This window comes from Cottoperca gobio, chromosome 7 (genome assembly GCF_900634415.1).
Source record: "Cottoperca gobio chromosome 7, fCotGob3.1, whole genome shotgun sequence".
In the NCBI taxonomy this organism is placed as follows: Eukaryota; Metazoa; Chordata; class Actinopteri; order Perciformes; family Bovichtidae; genus Cottoperca; species Cottoperca gobio.
The window spans coordinates 18,291,738-18,315,872 of record NC_041361.1 but is presented as its reverse complement, the minus strand read 5'-3'; the positions used below and the strand labels follow the sequence as shown (position 1 = coordinate 18,315,872).

At 40.7% G+C, this 24,135-nt stretch overlaps 2 protein-coding genes across 4 annotated transcripts in view; one reads left to right on the top strand and one right to left on the bottom strand.

Annotated features, from left to right (window-relative positions):
- vstm2la (V-set and transmembrane domain containing 2 like a) overlaps positions 1 to 8,204 on the top strand; it is a 49,263-nt gene extending 41,059 nt beyond the window's left edge. Inside the window, exons 4-5 of one of the 2 annotated variants that reach the window (XM_029436484.1) lie at positions 5,623 to 6,099; positions 6,747 to 8,204. In XM_029436484.1, the coding sequence (XP_029292344.1) occupies positions 5,623 to 6,078 (456 nt within the window). In that variant the 3' untranslated portion in view covers positions 6,079 to 6,099; positions 6,747 to 8,204. Of the gene's footprint in view, positions 1 to 5,622 lie in introns of both variants that reach the window. The other variant, XM_029436483.1, reaches the window with a different exon arrangement.
- Positions 8,205 to 8,716: 512 nt separating this feature from the next.
- tti1 (TELO2 interacting protein 1) overlaps positions 8,717 to 24,135 on the bottom strand; it is a 23,797-nt gene continuing 8,378 nt past the window's right edge. Inside the window, exons 8-14 of one of the 2 annotated variants that reach the window (XM_029436106.1) lie at positions 23,343 to 23,502; positions 22,741 to 22,911; positions 22,418 to 22,569; positions 21,804 to 21,944; positions 20,987 to 21,191; positions 11,023 to 11,110; positions 8,717 to 9,888 (exon numbers count right to left, since the gene is read on the bottom strand). In XM_029436106.1, coding sequence (XP_029291966.1) covers positions 9,681 to 9,888; positions 11,023 to 11,110; positions 20,987 to 21,191; positions 21,804 to 21,944; positions 22,418 to 22,569; positions 22,741 to 22,911; positions 23,343 to 23,502 — 1,125 coding nt within the window. In that variant the 3' untranslated portion in view covers positions 8,717 to 9,680. The remainder of the gene's footprint in view (positions 9,889 to 11,022; positions 11,111 to 20,986; positions 21,192 to 21,803; positions 21,945 to 22,417; positions 22,570 to 22,740; positions 22,912 to 23,342; positions 23,503 to 24,135) is intronic. The other variant, XM_029436107.1, reaches the window with a different exon arrangement.

The following is a 24,135-nucleotide window of genomic DNA, read 5'->3' as shown; positions in this document are numbered from 1 at the left end:
TGTGGAAAAAATATTTCAAAATTAAATTTATATTCTGATGATGTTTAGGCCAGCAGAGAAGGCCTTGCTGGCCCTGACGGCCCGCCACTGGTCACATGTCTTGATGTACCCAGAATCTCATCATCACCACAGTGCTTTTCTGTGAACTTGCAAAGCTTTTACTTCCAAGATGTAGTCTCTTCATACTTTCAAGGCCACAAATAGAATTTGTTAAGCAGCACTTTTGTGTGAGTGTGTGTGATTTCCTGGGAGGAGGTGAAGCAGTAGACGTATCCAGGCTACAATACAGAAGTGGTTTCAGTTCACATCTATGTTGTAGCTCTCATACTCTGTCTTTGTACCTCTCTAGCACTTTGTGTGTCTGTCTGTCTGTCTACATATATGCTGAGCTTTTTTAAACACAGCAAAACCTCATGTATGATAGACACCCATACAACTTTTATATGTATTTAAACAGATATTCAGTGGGTTGTAACTGGCAAGTGCAGAGATATCTTGTGTTTTACTGAATTTGCACGCAACATGGATACTAATACCATTAAAGGATAAAGCATAAAGACCGTAAAACAGGGCAGAACTGATTTCTGTGGTGCGGGGTTGGATTTCCTTTAACCATCCCAAGAGACCAAGGTATGCGCCTTAATCTAATGGCATTTTAAGTTGACAATTCTGTCTGATATCATGCAAAGAATGGAGCTGAGCCAAGTAAAAACTTTGATGTCGTACGATAATGCTGTCTGCGGCCCCGGGGTACTGATTGGCTAATCGTTTGTTCCCCCGCGGTGCTCATCGGCTCGATTGCTTTTTAATAGAGAAACCGCTGTTTCATGCCACAATGCTAGACAAACTAGTCAACTCGATGGAGTGGGCGATACAATGGTCTGGACCCAGGCAAGTGAATTCCTGAAGTCTCCCCTGGTTGACTGGTAACCTCACAGTGATGGTAAGACTCCAGGAAGTTAGGGTAACCTTTTTTCGACATACTATACTGTGACTTTTTTTATATTTGAAAGGGCTTTTTTACGTCATACTATACTGTGACTTCCTTTGACTTTTGATCAATATACTATCCCTTGTATTATGTTGAAAAATAATTATGTTAATTAGGTTTAGGGTCATATTGACCCTTACTGTGTAAATACACTCAAAACAGTCAAAGAACCAGGTAAAACCAATAAGAACTTCAATTTAGATCATATGAACATTTAGAAAAGGGACATACAATACATTTTTTATTCAACATCCAAAAATCCAACACTATATTCAACAATTCTTTACATAACATTTAACACAACTAATTTAACTTTTTTCTCAAAATATTCTCCTCACATTGTCAATGCTCTCCACACGATGGGCAGAATGTGACTCTGTGCTTTCTGCAGATGTAATTATTGCATTTCACACAAGAGGTTCTTGTTTTACTGAATGGAACAAGGTGCTTGTCTACAGTAACACGGGGACCAGGATTGTACAACAAAGGAAGAACTTCGACCCATTTATCCCAAACATCTTTGATCGCAGCTCGTTTGACTCTTTCACGTCGACCAGCTCTGGTGTCACGGTTGTCAAATCGGATCACCCGAGTTATCATGTGAAATGACTCCAGAGACATTGTTGCTCCAAAGATTGGCCTTCCATTCTCTTCATCCCTACAGACTGGCAGCTGCTTCTCCCCTTGACTTGTACATTGCGGCTAATACCAGGATTACAATGTCTGCATGCAAGTTAATCTGATGCAGTGGCTTCCATCTCTCTTGACGTACACGCCTCCCCTCCAAGTTGGTCATGTCCAGTACGATCCTCTCTATTGGTGGGATATGAAGAGCTGAAATCCTGATTGAATATCATCAACTCGTGTGGCAGCAAATCTTGTGGGCACTGGAGTCATTTTGATGACATTGGAAGATGACAGTCTACCTCGGCTTTGGTGTGGTGATGTTGACCACTTTATGTTACCATCTTTAGATGCCTATGTCACTTCTGTCGAGGATTGCTGCATTCCTTTCTTTTCATCTGAAGGAGAGACTATTGCAGGATCGTCCTCTGAATCATCTTGATCATAGGAAAATTCATAATCTGGATCGTCAATAGTATTGTCCTCGGTCTCTAAAACCTCTTCCTGCATGAGTGCTGCCGGCACTGGGGAGCTGCATTTCATTGAGGGACACATGAATTCCAATATATACTGTGACATCCTGCAGCAGAGCATGATCCCCTCTCTTCGGAAACTGGGCCGTAGGGCAGTTTTCCAACATGATAATGACCCTAAACACACCTCCAAGATGACAACGGCCTTGCTGAAGAAGCTGAAGGTTAAGGTGATGGACTGGCCAAGTATGTCTCCAGACCTAAACCCAATTGAGCACATGTGGGGCATCCTCAAGAGGAAGGTGGAGGAGTGCAAGGTGTCCAACATCCGTGCGCTCCGTGATGTCGTCGTGGAGGAGTGGAAGAAGATTCCAGAAGCAACCTGTGCAGCTCTGGTGAATTCCATGCCCAGGAGGGTTAAAGCAGTGCTAGATAACAATGGTGGTCACACAAAATATTGACACTTTGGGCACAATTTAGACATGTTCACTATGGGGTGTACTCACTTTTGTTGCCAGCTGTTTAGACATTAACAGCTGTGTACTGAGTAATTTTCAAAGGACAATAAATCTATACTGTTATTCAAGCAGCACACTGACTACTTTAAGTTATATCAAAGTTTCAGTAGGATAATGTTATCCCCTGAAAGGATATAACAGAATATTTGCAAAAATCTAAAGGGTGTACTCACTTTTGAGATATACTGTATAACTCCTCCTCCTAATTCACACACACACCTGGTTCTAAATGGGTGTTCAGAGCCAGTCAATATGTAAACAAATGTAATCAAAATAAAGTGCATCAAAGAGACATGTTTTCTTTGGGTCTGAACAGCTACCTACCCACATCAAAGTGTCTTTGTATACACACTCTGCACAGACAATCCACAACACATCTAAGTGTTCAGACATCCCCATGTCCAGTTCATGACCCTAAATGAGGAAAAGTCACAATAATCACAGGAAGAAAATGACAAGTTAACCGTTGGCCATCAGGAGCAATTAGGGCTTCAGTATCTTGCCCAAGGACACTTTGACATGCTGACTGCATCGAACCACCAACCTTCCAACCTGTGGACGACAACTCTATCTCCTGAGCCACAGCCGCCCCATACTATACTATGACTTTTTACATGGCTTTTTTATGGCATACTATACTGACATTTTTGTTGAATTTATTTTTGACATTCTATACTTTGACTTTTTCTCGACATACTATACTGTGATATTTTTTTGACATACTATAGTATTATTTTTTTGACTTTATCAATATACTATACTGACATTTTTGTGAAATTAACTTGGATTTCTTTTGTTAAATTTTTATGGCATACTGCTCTATGACATTTTTTATTAAATACCATGCTATGACTTTTTAATGGCATACCATACAATTACTCTTTCATAAATGTTTCATGACATACTATATTGTTACATTTTTTATGTTATACTACACTATGACTACGCTGTGACATCAGGGTAAAACCTCAAGGAACAGGATATAAAAGCACGACTAAGAGACGGGTGTTTTTATGACATACTATATATGTTGCTTTTGTGACATTTGAGATTTGTGACATATTATAGAATGACATTTTTATCGCATACTATGACTTCTTTTGTGACATTTCTTATGATTTATTACCTTAATTATTTTTAATGGCATTCTACTCAATGACAATTTTTTATGACATTTTATCACAAACTGTTTAGTTGTCCTATATAACAATAAATGTATAGTAAATGTAAGTGTGTCGCTTATTTAACTCGAAGTGGCAAGGTCTTCAAATTTATTGAATGGGTCCTCAAAAAGACTTCAATTCAACTTCAGGATTCCTGCAAATTTGCACGGTTATTGCGAGCGGGCCTGAGGTCACCCAGTATCATTGCCAGACAGCTCGACAGACTAAGCATCTGTGAGATAGTATCAATAAGTGTTTTAGTGTTATGTGGTAATAGGCTTTTTATTAGGTTTTGTGCATCTGCTGTGATGCTGCAGGTATTTCCTATTGGAGGATCATCTTCAGCTACATATTCAACAAATGGCAAAGACTGTGAGACACAGGCTGGCAGAGATAAGCTGATAGCCAGACGGGGATGAACACAGTAAATGACAGAAGGACATTGTGAAGAAAAGGCATAAAGAAGAAATGAAAAAAAAAGAAGCAAAATGACCATTAGAAAGAGATAAAGCCAGCTAAAAAAAAGGAAAAGATTTCCTGAGGAATCCATTAGTGATGCCATTATACCAAAGCCGGCCATTGTGGTCGTTGTATTCATACACTCACAGAGAAACTGCAGCGCTTTATGTCAAAACGAAAACAAACATAAAATAAAAACAGTACAGAAATAAACAAGTGACAAAAGAACCTGATGCTGCATCGCTTCTCTCACATGATGCATGCTTTTTGTGATACATATACAGTGAGACAAATCAATCATGAAAATACAAAGGCTTACAAAAGGGGATAGAATAGGAAAAGCATTTTATTTTACTATAACAAGTAGGGTTAACGTTGGCTTACTAGATGATGATGCATTCAAAATGTACGTCAGACTGTGCAGCAAATTAAGAAGAAAAATGTCCTTTTTCATATTATGTTGTAGGTTTAAAGGTCTTTCCAATTTTCCCTACTGAATTTAAGGGGGAAGCAAATGACGTTAACTCTAGCTATTTATTAAATTAGCAAACGTTACTGCCGTCTAAAGTAATCTAGTAACACTCTGCGAAATAACATTAAAACAGTATTAGTTAAAACATTTATTTATAAAATACATTTTGAATCTTTTCTCCTCACTCATTTGTGCTACGCCTATAGATGGATGGTGCCCTTAGCTTATTCCCAGGGCCGGCTCTTATACATTCTAAGTTACAAGTAACAGCCCAACATTTACATGTCAAACCAATGTTGATATGACACTGGGGGGACGAATCATGATGATGATTCAATGGTTAGTATGAGTATGAGAGATTTTCCTGCAGTGCTCGTTGTCTGCCATGTTTGTTGAAGCACTAGCAGTTGTTAGATTCGGGCATGTTGACCGTAGAGGAAGTAGACCTGATGACAAATTATAATCTGTGTTTTAGGAAAATATGATCTTCTTGCAATAAATGATTTTGTTCCACCACTATTTTGCACCAACATTTAAAGTACCTACATGCCTTCTGCTAGGGGAAATTCACATGTTTCTGATAGCAATACACCCTTTCAAGGTTGTAGCTTGTAGCGAGAGTACATTAACTTTTAAAAGGGACACGAGTTGTTCCTCCTTCCACATGAAAAGTGACCAATAAAATAAACCCCTGCACTCAGATAGCTTTAGATAGATATCGCTCTGTAACTGATGTTTTCACTTTAAATACTTCCGTTGTGCTAGTTGCATTACATTTTAGCATTAAGCTAATCATTATCCCGTAATTGCCACGTGTGTGGCTATTCAGCAAAAGTTACTCAGGCTTGCATTAAATATGATTTATTTTTTAGTCTCAACATCATTTTAATTTTTTCTCTTTTATTCCGTCTACCTCTGGCAGGTTGTGAAGGTCGTTGGAAGCAACATCTCCCATAAACTCCGTCTCTCCCGGGTCAAGCCGTCGGACGAGGGCACCTACGAGTGCCGCGTCATAGACTTCAGCGACGACGTGGGCTCCCGCCACCACCGCGTCAGAGCCTACCTGCAGGTGGTGCAAGAGAGCGACATCATCAACGGTAAGCACAACGACAACTTCGAGGCCCTGGACGATACCAAGGGAGGGGAGGCATTCGTCAACGGGGACGAGCACCACGGTGGCGCCAAAGAACACGGCCATCACCAGAATCACGGGCACCACCAGGAGCACGGCAAGCGGCCTTCACCGCCAGACCACCACGGCCACAGCCACAGTGGCAGCGGTCAGCAGCACAAGGCGGGCAGAGAGCTGAGGAAGAGGGACGTGGACAGTAACCACAGCCACAATGACTGCACCAACGAGCCAAGCTGCACGCTGTAGATGTCGGCTCTTCACACCCGAGTAATAGATTACACAAGGATTGCATAACATGATGTGTGTCACTGCATAAAAAGCTATTCTTCCTACACAGTGCAAGCGTGTGCACAAATCCAGAATCCTTAGAGATGTACAGTATGGCTTGTTCAGAGCAGTGCTGTAAACTGTGCTGGGGAGTGTAGCTTTTTCTTGCTGTGCATGGGTCTGGGTTGGACTGCTTCACTGTCTGTAGAGCCTGGCTTCATGATGTGTAGATCTAAACAGCTCATCTGTTTCTGGCCTCAAAAAAAAAAGACTTACTATTAATCCATGCTCTGTTCCACTCTTGTACTTTCAATACTGTAAATGACACAACCCTGCTTTCAGGCTCATACTTATTCCACTGCCTTACTCTCTCATTTGGTGCACCCTCAGAACTAAGTTGTAACTTTTGTAACTGGGTCTCTGCCCAGTAAAAGAAAAATGTTGCTTTTATTCTGAGGGTGCACTGAATTAAACTAACTAGCCAGTAATTGTTCCCTGGAAATCTTGTCGAGTCTGATTTCTTCGCTTTTTACGTAGAGCTCTTGCTTCAGCTGCATCTTTATGTGTGGTAAATAATGGACATGAATATGGTGCCAAATCTGTATGCACCTGATTTCTTAAGCTATTTATTCTGTGTTTACTCGCAGGGGGAAAGAAACATGCTTTCTTCAGCAGAAACTCATCAAGGTCCCACAGCAGCAGTGCTCATCAAGGACAGATACCGCCTCAATTCATTTTCGTTGGAGTAAATACAGTGGCAGTGTGGGATTTTTTAATATATTTGTGCACAGTTCAAACAAAGCACATCACAGGCTGTATTTCCCCCACAGCAATGTTGAGTTTATGAATTTGCAGCCCAACAGAAACAAGTGATTTTTGTTCACCACTTGTGAAGGTTCAGTCCATTCATGGCTGTTGAGACTGAGAGAAATCAATTGTGTTGTTCCACATGGAGCGCATCTGTTTGTAAAGCCATGAAAAGATCAAAATCTGTGCCACTAAATTTAAAAATCTGACATGTTGTGCCTCTGAATCCACTTTGTGACAAAAAATCAATAGAAGAAATGTGATGTTTTGGGGAAGAGCAGTGCTGTATTCCTATCCCAGCTTATTCCCCTTATTCCTCCGATGCTCTGGTCTAATGTTTATCAATCATTTAAAAAGCCTCAATCCTCTCCACTACAAGCCTCTAATCCACTCTGTATATATGACTGTATAATATGAAGTGAGTGCATGTTCAGTCATTTTCTTAAAAAACTTTTTCAACCAACCATACACAAAGACAGTGATACTTAAGGATTTTTCTTTTAAACTCATTTATGTATTTGGTTAATTTAAAAACACTTTGAAAAGTTTACTTTAAAAGTCCCATTAAATATTTCGTCTTTCAAAGCAGTTTTCAGTTGCTTTACTGCTCTCCAGAAGTGCTGTACAGACAGATGAATGACATATTCTCTTCATAGCTGCTCAGAAAGGGGTTCCCCTTATGTATCTTAGTACTTAAGCGGTGTTTCTTAAACTACTGTACTGTATGTGCAGGGCCGCAAACATGAGTGTTTACTGTGTTTTAAATGAGCTTGAATGTGTGATTCATTTCGTGCAGTTTGGGACTCGGGTCTGAAAAGATTTGAGAGGTCGTTTTACTTCTGCCAATTTTGTAACTCGATGATAATCTCTTTGCTTAGACGCTTGTGAAAAGCACTCTGAAGGGATGAAATGGGACAAAGTGCATGTGGATAACATACTGGATACAGCCTTGAGCAGTGACGGCGAGAAGAGGAAAATGTTGTTTGTGAAACACTGAAATTGGCTGTCCATACTGCCTCAAAAATATAGTGTGTCTCAAGGCCATGCAGGGCTTTACTTCTCTGCTCCATCACAGGAACTACAGCACTCCTGTTATTGATGGCAGTCCCTGTGACGGGGAGGGGGCAGTAGTGACCAGTGGGATTGTTTTTTTTTTTTTCAACGATGATTTGATGTTTTGTAAAGAAGAGATCAGTTAGAAAAAAAGAAAAGAGGGAAAATGTAAATTTCTTCTAGAATGTTTGGTCTCACACTTAAGTGTATGGCTTTATCAAATGAAATAAATTGTATATGAAACAGTGAATCTTTGGTCATTTTCTCATCGATTTAGAGGACGTGGAAAAGGTAAAAACCACAACAAGCTTAGATTTACCTTCCTGAACACACACTACACATTTACATCCAAAAGGTTATTTTGTGTGTGTGTGTGTGTGTGTGTTAAGGAGAAACAATATTAGGCAGTTGCCTGTGTGTAATATGTGCTGCCAAAGCCCCACTCCCATTGCTGCTGATGACTAATGGTGCTATTGTCAGCACTGGCAGCAGGATAAATAGCAACAGCACAGTATGAGATAAAGAGGCGCACGCTAGCTTTAAGCCGGGCCAGCTAAATACAAAACACGTGGCGATCGTGTTTCACACTAGAAGCCTCATATATAAATGATGGTGCGATGAGGTGCAGCGGCTGCAGGTTCTCCCATCAGCGAGGTGAGGTGATAATAGAGGGGGATTCCCGTTTCCTTCATTTAAACATCCCCAGCACCTTGTAGGGCTCCGAGTGATAACAGGTACAATGATAGATGGGCCACTATTCCTCTCATGAGGCGTTCAATTCCCCCGTAGTTACACAACCTGCCTGGTGCACCCTGTTCCCTTCAAGCTGACACATCTGCCGACAGCATACGTGATGTGGGTGGCAGGTTAGTGAGAGCATCCTCTGATGGGGCAGGCTTCCTCCATCCTTTGTATAGCTACACCACCATAGTGTTCTTAAAGTCAATTTCTAAAATTATATTTTGAACAGCTACATCTGGAGACATAAAAGCCTTCATACAACTATACCCCCGAGACCTGTAAACAGTCTTTGGTGTGTAAAATAGGTGGAGTTCCCCTTTAAAGATTTGAAAAGATTCTCAATCTGGCCAGACATTTGATCTTTTCCATATTCCATTTAGTTGGTACCAATAACATTTCAGGCTTGATACCCAGCCCTTTCATCAAGTGAGTCAAGTTTGACTGCAACAGGACACATAATAAAATTATTTTGAATAGTTATTATTTATTTATAGTTAGTATTTTTAAGATCATTTTAATTAAGAAGGTTTCACAAAAAACTCTCTTTATTTGGGTCAACAGCCAAGTTAATGTGTATAAAAGTCACTTGTTCAGACATATAGGTTGAATAATTCAAACCAGCAAGGTAGTTCCAAGTGGGAATAAGGTATTTCTTAAGAAATAAAAAGAATAGCAAACATAACATGCCTTCACATGAAACCAAAACCATCAGCACTGTGACTGAATGTCTCCTAATGTAGAGGATCAGTGTTTCTTGTTTTCCACACCTGCAGCAGCACAGATGCTTCATTGACATTTTCCCTTTGTACCTTGCTGCTTACCAGAGCTGTGCAGAGCATGAAGGTCATCTGATGGCCGTTTTTTGGCACAATTGTCAAATTTTCTTACAGTAAACTGACTTGTTGGACTCAGCAGTTCAATAAGAGCTCCGTGTGAGGGATGAGTCAATCACATCAACCACCAGCTCGTTAGCTGATTGGCTAGTCCTGGGTCTCAGCAACCGAGCCAAACTCCTCCCTCAGCAGCCTCAGCACGTTGTCCGAGTACTCGTCTCTCGGTCGGCCCATTCCACTCAGCTGTACAGGGTAGAGGTCAGGGTGGGGCGGGATGTAGGAGGATGGGCAGTGCAGCTCATTTAGAGTAAACCAGAAGGCATCCGGATCCACCTGGATTAAGTGCTGGAAAACACTGCGGAGAGGAATGAAAGATACAGGGGAAGGGGATTAGCTCGGGGCTATATTTTGCTAAGGTGCATAACATTTATGGTGTGTAAAAACACCTTCCTGTAATCTAAAGTGACAGACTGAGCAGAACACAGCAGGTTCACTGGCTTTAGTGCGCAGTCCTACAGTTTGACTTTAAGCTCATGAACCGTCTTTTTCCTTTAATGTACATTAACATTTGCTTTCATACTGAACAATTCCAAGTATATAAAATGTCTTTGTGTCGTTCCCAACACATTTTTAAATGCATAGCACGGCTTACAGACAATTAAATATGCAAAGTTTCTTTAAAGCGTATTCAGCATCATTTTCAGACAACGATAAGAAGTTCATTACGACGTACACTCACACTTTCTTGCATCAAAGACACTCAGCTGTATCTAAAGTAGAGCTGAAAGCATGAGCTGATTAATTGATTAGTCAATCAGCAGAAAATTAATTGACTTCTCTTTATCGTTTGTGATAGTAAATGGATATCTTTGAGTTCTGGACAGTCAGACAAAACAAGCGACTTGAAGACTTCACCTCGGAAATTGTGATATTTCACTATTTTATGACATTTTACAAACCAAATCATCAATGGATTAATCGAGAAGATAATTGGCAGACTAATCGATAATGAAACTAACTGCTGCAGCAGGACCCTCACAGACTTCACGCAGTGACGATGAGCACTGAGAACATGTTGCAGTATGACTGAGGGCCCAACAGGGGCCAGTCCATAAACCTGGGGGATACACGCAGGCGAGGACGCAACACACATTAGTGCCGCAGGTTTTCCGATACTCCGCTGATTCGACAGTTGGTGGCGGTAATGCGGCAAACATGGAACAGTGCAGGATTTTTAAATATTCCAAAAACATTACATAATTCAGCTTTATTTCCTCCCAGATGAAATTGAGGAAGGAAGTGGATTGAATGATTAGGCCCTTAAGGATACACACGGCACCTTTAACATGTAAGCAGCATTTGAGAACTGAAGCTGGATTGGAAGAGGAGAAGCTAATTTGAACTACCTCATATACTGTTGGTGTGTAATGTAGTGAAGTAAAAAGTATAATATATAGAGCTTAAAATAGAAGGACTTGGATAAGCTCACCTCACACTGGCCTCTTGCAGTCGGATTGGTTGTCTGCAGCTCAGGTAGGGCAGGCAGGCCTCACAAACTGCATCCAAGTCTACCTCACCTGAAAACAAAATACACACACACACGTTTTAGAGCCCAATTGTAAAATACATATATATTTATTTGCTTAGCAGAAAAAAGAGATTTTTATCAAGATAGAAACAAGAAACAAGCAACAAATATCAGTGTCATTTTTTTTATACTGTCCACATGATCAAAAACTCAAAATGTCATCACAGCTCCCAGAATACAGTGTAGCTTGGTTGAGTGGGTAGATTGGAAAGGGAGGAAGAGAGGCATAGAGAGGAAGAGAAGATGAAAGAGGGAAGAAATAGATCATGCCTGGGCTTTACCTTCTCTAACTCCTAATGAGCTGAGAGAAACTGCTGAGATGGCTGAGGAAAGATTTCACAGCAGGCTTTTTCCACACCTCTGGATTCCACACATATACTCTTCCCCCTTTGAGGAGTGAAAATGGCTTCCCTTCCCTCTATCCTTCATCTTTTTTTCTTCACTTCCTGCAGTTTTATGTACACTGACCCACCTGCGTCCCCCCCCTTCTTTATCGGTACCTTTCATAGCCTTGCCAGCTCTTGCTCCCTCCTCCATCCACTCGACTTCTTTCCACTCTTTCATCTCTTCTTTCGATCTCTCTCTCTCTCTCTCTCTCTCTCTCTCTCTCTCTCTCTCTCTCTCTCTCTCTCTCTCTCTCTCTCTCTCTCTCTCTCTCTCTCTCTCTCTCTCTCTCTCTCTCTCTCTCTCTCTCTCTCTCTCTCTCTCTCTCTCTCTCTCTCTCTCTCTCTCTCTCCATCCTTCCCAGCAGACATTTAGTGATTCCCTAAGCTGCAAACTGGGCTGCCTTTCAAGCCTCATTTCAAAACATGTCTCTCTCCTTCTCTGCTTACTCTGTTTGTCAATTCAACCCACACTCAGCTTGAACCAGGCCTGTTCGCTGTGTGTCGAGAATAAAAGCAGCAGTTCACATTTCAGTGTTAAATGGGATTATTTAGCAACCACTTTCATCCCTTTTCTTCCTCTCTTTCTGCTGCTGCACTCATGGCCTATAGTCTTTTGTGGAATCAAGGTGCTTGGAGGGAAACAGAGGAGTAAGAAACACTAAAGAGGAGATGGGCAGGTGTCGTTAAGATTTTGTGCTACATGAATAACAGGGTGGAATTGGAGCTGAAGCTAGAACTGCAGCTGAAACACATTATTTGCTTCAGTCAATCTGTGTTTCTGTGTTTCTCTCTCTGCGACTGAGGCTTGGTAATTGGCTTGCTGCAGGCGTCCCAGAGGTAAGCTGTAGCCAAATCGGTATTCACATGAGTAAGGCTGCAGCCGCTGACTGTTTCGCTCCTGCTCTTTCACATTCTCTCTATCTGCAGCTCCAAATCTCTCCCCTTCAGATATGAAGGAGGACAGCGTCAAGTGCCAGTAAGAAAAATCATGCACAAGGATCTTAAAATCATCGACTAGACTCTTTCACTTAATGTGACATGTAATTTTGCTGTATTGGCCTTTTTTGTCACGCCGATGCAATGGATGGAGGTTGCTCTTCAATTATTTAAAGCTGTGCTTTACTAGGCAACGTCTGTAATTACGATACACCAGGTGTATCTGCCAAAATCACCAATGGCAGTTGTAAGAATAGAAGGAAATCCCTCAATGACCCTTGAATATTTTTCCTTTTGACCCTAGTTAAATCCTGCTGTCATGTATGCTGACAGGATAGCATGTAGATAGATAGACAGAGAGTGTACTTATCAATCAGCCAATCCTGTGGTAGCAGTTCAATGCATTAAAGCATGGAGACATTATGAAGAGGTTCAGTTGTTGTTGTTCAAGAACTGGTCATCTCAAGCAACTTCCACCAACATAATGAGTTCTGCCACAATGGCCTCCGCAGTCACCAGATCTCAATCCAATAGAATCTCTAAGGAAAGTTTCCAGCACCTTGTTGAATCAAAGGACTAGTATTAGTATTAGAAGGCTGTACCACTGAGTGAGTATATGAGGCCTACGCAGAATGAGGCATCGTGGAACCACCAGAACAAAACACAAGTAGCCATGAACTCTCCATCCAACAGACAGACCACCATTCCTTCAGCCATGCAACCTACATGGCTAAATGTCAACCAGCCACTCCTCTAAAGGCCCTGTCACACATATCCGTATGACAGAAACGTATGCCAGCACATATGAAAATTTGTCAGAGTCCAAATACGTCCAACTTTTCATCGGATCGGAAAAGTGAACATATATAGATACGCATGTCTAACCTATTGATAGCGCATCACTAATACAAAATGTATCAGACGAATACCCAACAAATACATAACGTATACAAAAATATGGCGTATACAAAATATCGGCAACACGCTGTTTTACGTTGATATAAGGTAAGGTATAAGTAGTATTCGTTAAGAGCTCACTGTGTTACGCTGGGGTGCGTTGTTGAACGCTGATGTTTTGAGCATGTTCAAAATTACTGGACGTACCCGACGTGTGCTTCATAAGATATGCAGACGTTACGTTATGTTAGACATACGTGAATACGGAATACGTATGTGAATACTTACCTACGTAAATATAGTACGTAAATACCTACGTGAATACCTACGTGACTACGTTAGAGGAACGTTAGATATAGGCTACGTCGGCTGACGGTGAATCCTACAGCCAATTTATAGATAACGAGTGGATAACCTATTCGTAACCTATGTTAAGATTATGCCTGACGACGGAGTAATTTATTAAACGTGTTTCTACAGTACAGCTAGCGTTCAGCATTTTAGCCGTTCTCCAGCATCAGCATGACGTGAACCAAATGGCACTTTTCCAGCTCCGTTGGCCAGACGCTCAGATACGTTTTGTATAAGTAAGTGATACGCTATCAATGTTTGACATACGTGCTTAATGCTTAAAGGCCCTGTCACACATATCCGTATGACAGAAACGTATGCTGGCGCATACGAAATATCGGCAATAGGTTGATATAAATTAAGGGTAGGTTGTGATCGTTTGAAGGATGCAGACGATACGCTGAACACGCCAGACATAGGGCCCTTTCACACAGTTCCGTATTGCAGAAACATGTCGGCGTATATGAAAAGTAGCTCAAAATGTGTCAGAGTCCAAATACGTCCAACATTTCCACAACGGTGTTGTAGCTGACGCATACATAACGAATTCATAACAAAATATTATACGTATGTCAAACATTGATAGCATATCACTTACTTATTTAAAACGTATCAGAGCGTCTGGCCAACGGAGCTGGAAAAGTGCCATTTGGTTCACGTCATGCTGATGCTGGAGAACGGCTAAAACGCTGAACGCTAGCTGTACTGTAGAAACACATTGAATAAATTAACGTCACGTAACGTCTGCATATCTTATGAAGCACACGTCGGGTACGTCCGGTAATTTTGAACATGCTCAAAACATCAGCGTTCAACAACGCACCCCAGCGTAACACAGTGAGCTCTTAACGTATACTACTTATACATTACCTTATATCTACGTACACCAGCGTAACACAGAGCTCTTAACGTATACTACTTATACCTTACCTCATATCTACGTACACCAGCATGTTGCCGATATTTTGTATACGCCATATTTTTGTATATCTTATGCATTCGTTTGATACATTTTGTATTAGGAAGTGATGCGCTATCAATTGTTTAGACATGCGTATCTGTATATGTTGACTTGTCCGATCCGATGAAAAGTTGGACGTATTTGGACTATGACAAATTTTCGTATGCGCCGGCATACGTTTCCGTCATACGGATATGTGTGACAGGGCCTTAACATATTTAGTGGAACTAACTGACACAAACTGCAACCAACTACCAGCAAATTACATTATAGCATGTCCTAATAAAAATAAAATAATAAATGTTTGAACCAACAACCTTTCTGTAAAGGGGACCTATGTTTGAAACATGTTAATACCTTAACATTTCTACAACCTGTCAAGCTGCTCGTGTTTTCAGACCTGTTGTGCATTTTAGAGACGCAACCATCATTCCAGACCTCAGTAAATATGTTGTGAGTACAATGTTCTCATAAGCGATACAAATTATGGCAAAAATGTAAAATATATTTAAATAATCAATACAAACATCAACCTTGTAAGCCCAATGCCTATAGTCCCCTGTAGCAGTTTTCAATACAAGAAGGAAAACCGTGCTAGTTCGTCTGAGAACTCTGCTACACTAAATTCATTCAATCAAATGGCATTGAGAAATTATATTTTCTTCAATTCTGAAGGCATGAGATGGACCAAAACCAACCCACACTATGGCTGGAGCAAAGTTTCACTCCTTTAATCACACATGCTTTAAATTAAAATAGGATCAAAACAGAAGGAAACAGAAAGTAAGAAAAAGAGTAATGCAGGAAGGTTATAGCTGCATCATAACTGCTAAGTTAGTAACTTCATTTGGAAATATGTTCATTTTAATGAGGAATTCTAGTGTAAAATAAAACGTACCAAGCAATAATGCAGAGCCAGATACACATCAAGGTACAGAGAAACTGTGTGACTGTGAAGATTATACGATGTCAGAGAAACCAAACATCACTACAAAGTATGATGAGGGACAGACAGACATAGAGCATTCTTTTGACACATTTCTCAAACGGTCCAGGTAACCGATATGTAAATCCACTGATATCTTATCAAAATATTTCAAAAGAACATAAAGAAACTTGGGACACAAAATGTTAACAAACATTACACAAAAACACAATTTTCAGTTAATTGACTTTGTTAAATTGTTCTAATGAGACTTTACCACACAACTAATTAACCCATTAACAGACACAATTTGAAGTTTTTCATTAGGGTTGACCGTTACATACTTTTAGATGGCAGTGACGAGGCAGAACGAAACTTTACACAAATATTACAGTAAGTACATTTTTGCAGTTATGATTGCTTTTATTTTGATTTTGTTTGCAATACTGTGTTAATATCAAAGCGAGAACCCAGTATGGCATATCAAACCAAACTGTGAGCTGAATGTATCATTACACCTCTAATGGTGTAGCTGTAGGCTGCATAGCTTATTGTTTTCCCTCGTGGGAACTTGGGAGAAAAAACAGGCAAACATTGGTATTAACGGAAACGCCAAGAGCTGCTGCTTTCCCCTTGTTGACGGAGACTGAAGGGATGTTGAATGAGCCGAAAGACTATTGTTCCGCGAGAAGAGGTCAACATAATGAACTATATGAATGAGTCTACATGTACTTTTTCTGATGGGAAGTTAAGTACTGTAACATCAAATGCATGTGGGTCTGTTAGAAGTATCTGTCTTAGTAATGAACATAATCTGTGTAACACACATCTTTCTCATTGTAGAATTATGGAAATGCTTTAACATTTTGATGTTATCATTATGTAAGTACAATCCAAATGCACCCAACGAAAATTATAAGGTGAGTAAGTGTTGTTTTAAAACCCACTGCAGAATGGATTAGGGGTGGTTTCCATAAAAAAAAGAAAAGGGGCGTGTTGGAAATGGAGGCACCGACTGATCGTCCAACCTCAGATCCAGGAGTAGCAATGCAGATCCTGGTTGTGGAACAGTGGACCAGCTCTTTACCTTTGTTGGGTTACAAGAGAGGTGATGGGAGTTTGTTGTTGAGGACTTAGAGAAGGCTTACAACCTAGTCCTCAGGGAGCCCTGTAGCGGGGTACTGCGGGAGTATGGGGTACCGGGGCGGTCGTTATATAACCAGAGTGAGAGCTGAGTCCATTTTCTCAGCACAAAGTCAAACACATTTTCCGTTGGTGTTGGACTGCACCAGGGTCTAACCGATTCTGTTTGTGATCTTCATGGATAGGATCTGAAGGCACAGCCCGGGGAAAGAGAGTGCTCAGTGTGGGAACCTTAGAATTGTTTCTCTGCTCTTTGCAGATGATGTGGTTTCATCTGACCGCGTTTCATCTGACCGCGACCTTCAGCACGCATGTAGTCAAGTGCGAAGCGGTCGGGATGAGAGTGAGCACCTCTAAATCTGAGGTTGTTCTCTGTCAGAAAACGCTGGACTGCCCACTCTGGGTTCGGAGTGAGTTTCTGCCCCAAATGCAGGAGTTCAAGTATCTTGGGGTCTTGTTCATGAGTGAGGGCAAAATGAAAAGTGAGATTGACAGGCGGATTGCTACATATGGATGGATGCTTATTTTTTTGGCCACTTGAGATCAATGTTTAACCTTTACAAAGGTACTCATCAAGCCGTGTGTAGAGATAGTCAGATGGGAGGGGGGCGTTATATTTGAATTAGCCTGCATGTGACATAGGAAGGGGAGTCAAATCTAAATGGCCTGTTGAATCCCACGTTTTCTGACCGAGGCATCCTGCAAAAAAACTATTGGGTTTTCCTATTTCACAGTTTGTCGGTTGGTAGTTACTCCAGATACCCAAATGTTTGTGCACAAGTACTGAACAAGTGAGCTTTTCCTGATATGTCACTATTAAGGGTTTGGGGACTAATGCTAAATACACATTTAGCCTGTATTTCTATATACAGATCTCTTTTTCACATCATAATGTATGTACGGTTAGTGTTTGTATAAGAATAAGATTCAACATTTAATTTTTTTGATTTTCAAAAAGAAATAGCCATCTCTGTTTAATCTCTCTGAGACCAGTTTACAGTTAACGGGTCTTTTTGTTTATTTATTTTTTAAATCAAATGACTTTATATCTCTACTTCTACACGTTTTCTCCATTCATGACCAGCGCTGTCACTACTAACTACTGCTGGACTGGGCGGCGCTGCACACAGCCATACTACCTCCGTGACACACGGTCACCACACGCTTTTCAGGTTCACTCTACAACCCCCCTCTGTGCAGGAGACCAGGTAACTCAAAATCAAATCTCACATATTTGCATCAAAAATAAAAATCTATTTCATATTCAATGTGGTAAACCTCTGTGCACTGATTTATCGCTGCTACAATCCCACCAACCACTTCTTGCATTCACACTGTCCTTGGGAATCAGAAGTGATTATGATTATGATCACCAGTCAATGAATGACAATGATTGTTATCACTGATTGCAAACTGCGCTTTTAACTGGAGGTGTTGAGGATGTTATTTTAATTACATTGTGTGAAAATAAACACTTATCCACTCAAACTAGCACACATATAAGTAAAGACACCATAATAGAGACGAAAGGAAGTCCCACATTAAGATGCTCTGAGCTCCACTATAAGTACTGGAAATGGAAATGGAGGATCTTTTGAATCCTCTTTATATTGTCCCAGAAGTACACAGCACAGGACACACAGGGACATTTAGATTGTTTTCCAGTATGACTGGGACGTCACTGCCTAATGAACATAATGATTGATGAAAGATTTGACAAGCAGCTCATAATTATATCATTGGTAACACACTGGCACTGAGCCCCCAGGCCACTTTGGATGAACATTTCCAGATATGATACTGAAGCTATGCCAAGCACAAAATGCACAACTATAAAAAAAAAAAACATAGTAATTTAATAAAATGTCCTCATTTCCTGTTGCTTCTTGATTTGCTGTTTACTGTGCAGTTGTAAAAGCTTTTCTTGCATGATTGTGGGGAAATGGAGCTTGAGGGAGAAGAGTTGCCTACAGCAGTTATCATCAGTGCAACTAAGGATCCTGCTGGCTCAGTCGGCTATGGTCTGTATGCTCAAAGTCATCTTTAAAATATGTTGAATTCAAGCACAGCCACAGCCTGGAGGCCTTTTCAGTCATGAAGTGCCATTAAGTACTGTGTGATTTTATGTATGAGTGGAAATGGCATGTATAATTGTTGCACACTGTAATGCATGGGGTATGCTGGGCTGTGCGATCAACAAAGGGAAGGCAAATGATCAAAGTGAAAGACACATTTGAAGGTGTGTTGACTGTAGAGAAAACTACTGCTCCCGAATATAGTGACACACACCAAAAAGAAACTTCAGTGGAATCGATAAATACACGGACTGCATCTTAAGTTGTCCCGATCACATTTAAAAATGCAACACTGGATCATGTCTTTAGGTCTTCATAGTCAAACAGAGCAGGATAATTGAGATACACAAACTACTGCTCAGATTCTCACTGTTATACATGACTGCCATCTGGTGGTGAAACAAGACACTGTGTCCTGTGTGTAGGTGGCTCTATTGGCTGGATGCGTAACACTTTAAACATTCGTCCATTTCGATTTCGAGTAGAGCTGCAGCTAACAATATTCTCATTATCGAGGAATCTGCTGATTATCTTCTCCATAAATCCTTTTGTCTATAAAATGTCAGAAAATAGTGAAAGATGTCCATCCCAGTCACTCAAAGTCCAAGGTGATGTATTTAAACGTCCTTCTTTGTCAGTCCAAAACCCAAAGATATTCACTTTAATATGAAAACAGAGAAAAGCAGGAAATCTTCATATTTCAGAGCCTGAATATTTCTGTCAATTTGTATGAAGATTTCTTTTTTTCTGTTGATTGACTAATCAATTACTCCAATTTAAAGTCAACTAAACTAAGGCTACATTTTAAAGGAATAACCAGTAGATGAAAACAGAAATGTATAAATAACTTTAGGGAGAGGTATCAGCTGGAACTATTTCTTAACAAACCACAGCGAGGTGCAATGAGGTGCACAGTCCCCAAGTCTTTTCATGACAATAAGGTTGCCAGATTTGGTACCACCATGCCTACCCAGAGAGCGGAAAAAGAACTTGTGCGGTGTAATGGAAGATGTCATATGTCCATGTTAAATTCTTATTGTTTAATACTTGGTTCAATGAACTTCTGTCTTTCCCAGCATATCTCTGTAACTTTATCTTATTCCAACCCTTTCTTCTTGTGTCGATCCCAAATGGGTGAATCTTCTCCCCCTCCCCTCTCTACTCATTGTTTTATTTTGTCTATCTAACACCTGAAACTGTGGGAACTCTCCACCCCCCCCCCCCCTTCTCTACTCCCTTTCTTTGTGGGCCAACTGTGGCAATCTTCTACCCCTCCTTCTCCTGACTGTCTTTAAAATACATGAACACACTTTTATCGGGGTTCTTCCTCACGCAGACTGCTTGCACTCTGTATGATTGATGAACCTATTTGCAAATAATAAATACTCCAAAGACAAGTTAACTTCTCAAGAATCTTCATTTCAGTATGATAGACTTCACTGGTCATTTGTTTAAGGACTTGATTAAAACTTTCCACCACAGCGCGTTTGTCAAAAGAACATGTCATTCCTTTTAAAATCTAAAATCATCTCTTTTCATGCGTCGGTTAAACAAACAAAAAGGTGTAAAAAACACTGCTTTAGACGTGTTGGCAAAGAGTTTACCTCTGATCCTCTCTTTATGCTTTACTTAGTCTTTACCATTTCCTGACTCCAGTTCCGTACTTGATGCACAAAATGACCATCTTCTCGTCTCACTCTCAGAAAAAAGCAAATATGCGTTTCCAAAAATGTTGAACTACTCCTTTAACAGTATAATTGTATAACATAAAGTTAAATTCTATAGTGATATTTAAAATAATGCGGTCATTAGGAAGGAATGTGCATGAACTTTAATGCATGAAGACTGTCTGTTTCTTCTTAATGGCTTGATTTTGAGCACGATTTTATTATGGTTATTTTCAGTGCTTTTATTATACAACACACTTTGGTAAATATCACATATAATATCATTTATGGAGGTTAGATTATCGCTAAACAACAGAGGTAATCAATCCTCAATATTTTGTTGCTGAAATGGGCATAATGTTGCACCCGCCTTCATTAAGAAACCTCTTGTATCAGGGCTGAGATGAACCCTGATCAAGTGTCCACTCTTTACCTGGTATGATCATCGTTATACTCATAACATGATACAAAATCACACAGGATGATATTGTATGTTGTGTGTTTGTGTGTTTTAATTCTCTTACTCAGATCCAGCCTCTGGCACAGTGAGCCCAGCCCCTGCAGCACAGCCAGCTGCAGTTTGTAGGCCAGGGTGTGTGTGTAGACAGGTCCGGCCTTGGCGCTGATCGGAGCCTGCCGTACCAGCGAGGAGCTCAGCTTGGGCAGAACCTCTTTAGATACTCTCCTCCTCAGGAAGTCCCCACATGTTTCACCCAGCGTACACAGCATCTGGCAGAGAGACTCAGCATGTAAAGTATGTACGAAATGTCCCTGAAGTGTGTCCTTCGTTGCCAAAGGACACCGTGTATTTACAAAACGCAGATGGCCATAGCACCGTTGGACAGCAGCAGTGACGAGTGACTAAATGACAAGATGCAAAGCCAGTGCTGTCTGATTTTGTCAATTCATCAGAGACATATGAAAAAAAGATCAAACGCAGTCAAACCAGACGCAGGTTTTGACAAGTAGACTAATTCACAGTGACAGGAGAATCAATTGACACCTGTACTCTGAGAAATGATCACAAACAATGATGTTCATTCATCAGCGAGCAAGGTTCATCCTCTGTAATTTTCTGAAAGTCAGCTCTGGGAAGACAATCCATGAACAGTTTCATGATTGTCTTGTCTTCTTAGTTTAGTTTCTGCACATAATGTATATGTGCTAATGATTATGTAATACAACATATATTGTCTTTATATAATACTCTGTACTTTGTAACAATATCCAGCTGCAAAGGTGATCAAATTAACCACCGACACACTAAATTAATCAACAATTATCAGGACAAGCTTATACAACATCTACTGTACAAGTACATGGAAAACAGACTTCACGTACCCTGAAGGCTCTGAGGACTGCTAAAGGGTCATCAGCTGTGAGTCTCTGCAGGAGGGCGGGCCAGCAGCGATGGGCCATAGGCAGCAATTCATTTTCCTTCTCACTCAGTACACACACACACAGCTCCAGCACGTCCAAAACCTTCGGACAAACACATACAGTTCACATATTAACATACAGTATATATTTTGTGTATAGCGTGGAACAACAACACATGTAAGATCCAACATTCAGTCGAGCATGAGATAGAAATCAAAGTTCATTGGTTACACTCATTTCCTACAGTATGAATTCCTTAGACTTAAGCTATGTCTTGTTAAAGAGTTTAAGTTCATTTCTACTGGTAATAACTCGTAATGAGGTTTATGTGGTTTTCTTTCTTATACCTTATCCGACAACCACATTAGCAAACTACGAATTGAGCCATGTGCTATATACTGCGTTTTGTCCGTTCTCTCTTGGATTTTCATGACCCTATCATGCGCGGCTGGGAGATTTGTCACACCGATACAACCCTTTCTACTATATCTACAGGTTCCTCTACAATGGTTAACAGTCCTCACTCGGATTATTATCTTCAAAGCCAACAGTCCCGTTCACACTACAGACCGTACCTTGAGTCGGAGCCTGAGACTCGGGTCGGACAGCAGGTGAATGCAGCGCTCCATGACATCTTTAGTTATACTGAGGTGTGAGGGAAGCTCTGCTTTCACATCAGGACCATCAATACCCTCAACGTCCTCACACTCCTGGGGAGGTGGCACCGCTGGAGAGACAGTGATGGTCATATGGATGATTTGTCAACAAGGCAAACAGCCAGTGTTGTTCATATATTGTTGTTATTCACACTCCTGATAAGTCCCTTCTAATATAACCTCTACAACAATGTGAAACCTATACTACACTTAAATATCATTTCCTGTTTTGTCTATAATACCATTAAGGTCTTCAATGTCGTCATCCTCTATTCCAATGCCCTCTGCCAGCTCTTTCTGTTTGCGGTGATCCAGCAGGAATTGGCGGATGTTGAGGACTTCGTCGTTAGGGAAGGTCTGCTGGGCTCTGGCAGACTTACTGGTTCTACCACAACTGGAGGGAAACCACCTCGCTAAAGAAAATAGGACAAGAGCAGGTTAGATTATAGTGGCGATGTGAGGCGTGTGATGCAAAAACTTCTCACTTCTTTTTACATTACAGGTCATTTAGCAGGACACTCTTATCCAGAGCGACTTACATTGAACTAACTACAGGGACAGTCTCCCTGGAGCAACTCAGGGTTAAGTACCTTGCTCAGGGGCACAATGATGGCAGCCTGGTATTGAACTTACAACCTTCTGGTTTGGAAGGCGTACCACCAGACCACCACCCTGTAAATCATCCTTAAATGTTTAAACTATAACTGAATTGAATGCTTTGGCAAAGTGTGGGATGGGACTGCGCCGTATGGCAGTCACATGAGCTATATACTGAATTTGACCCTAACCTTTTTCACCCACAACACGTGTGATAAATGAGTCAACATCACTTTTGAAATCTCACCCAGAGCCTTCATGAGCGCGTGCAGCACAGAGCAGAAAAGAGCAGCTGTGTGCTCGTAGCTGAGATCCAGAGCCATCAGCACATCCTGAACGATGTCCCCGACCAGAGGCAGCAGGCTGCAGTCAGAGTGAGTCAACATCACTGTCAACACCCGTGGAGCCTGGCCAACAAGACAGAGGTATGTTACACAGAGCCCAGCAAACCCTCAGAGACCCCTTCACACAGCCCCATTCACCTGAACGATAAACCAGAGGTGTGGACTCGTGACTAGACTAGAATCAAACTTGAGTCATGAATCTGATGACTTTAGTCTTGACTTGCGACCTCATGTGACTTTAGGCGTTTGACTTGGACTGGATCTTGACTCTGGACCTTAAAGTAAAAGAATTTGACTTAATTCTGATTTACAAAACAATGTCCTATCTCCGAGTAGCCCAAACATGTGCATATGATTTAACTGTATAAACTCCTACTGCTATTACTGTTGGGTTCACTGTGTTTTGTTTTTTTGTGCTGAACTGATTAGTCGATAATCAACATACAATTAATCACCAAGAATTTTGATAACATTGTTCAAGTCATTTATCAAGAAATAAATAATAATATTCATTGTTTTGTAAATAGAATATTTTTGGGTTTTGGACAAAACAAGTTGAAGATGTCACCACATTTTTCTGACATTCTATTGGCTAAGTGAATAATTTTCAACAGATAAATTGATCATGAAAGTAATTGTTAGTTGCTGTCCTATTAATTTCCGCAACCAAATCTGCTCAGGAAATGTCAAAATGTA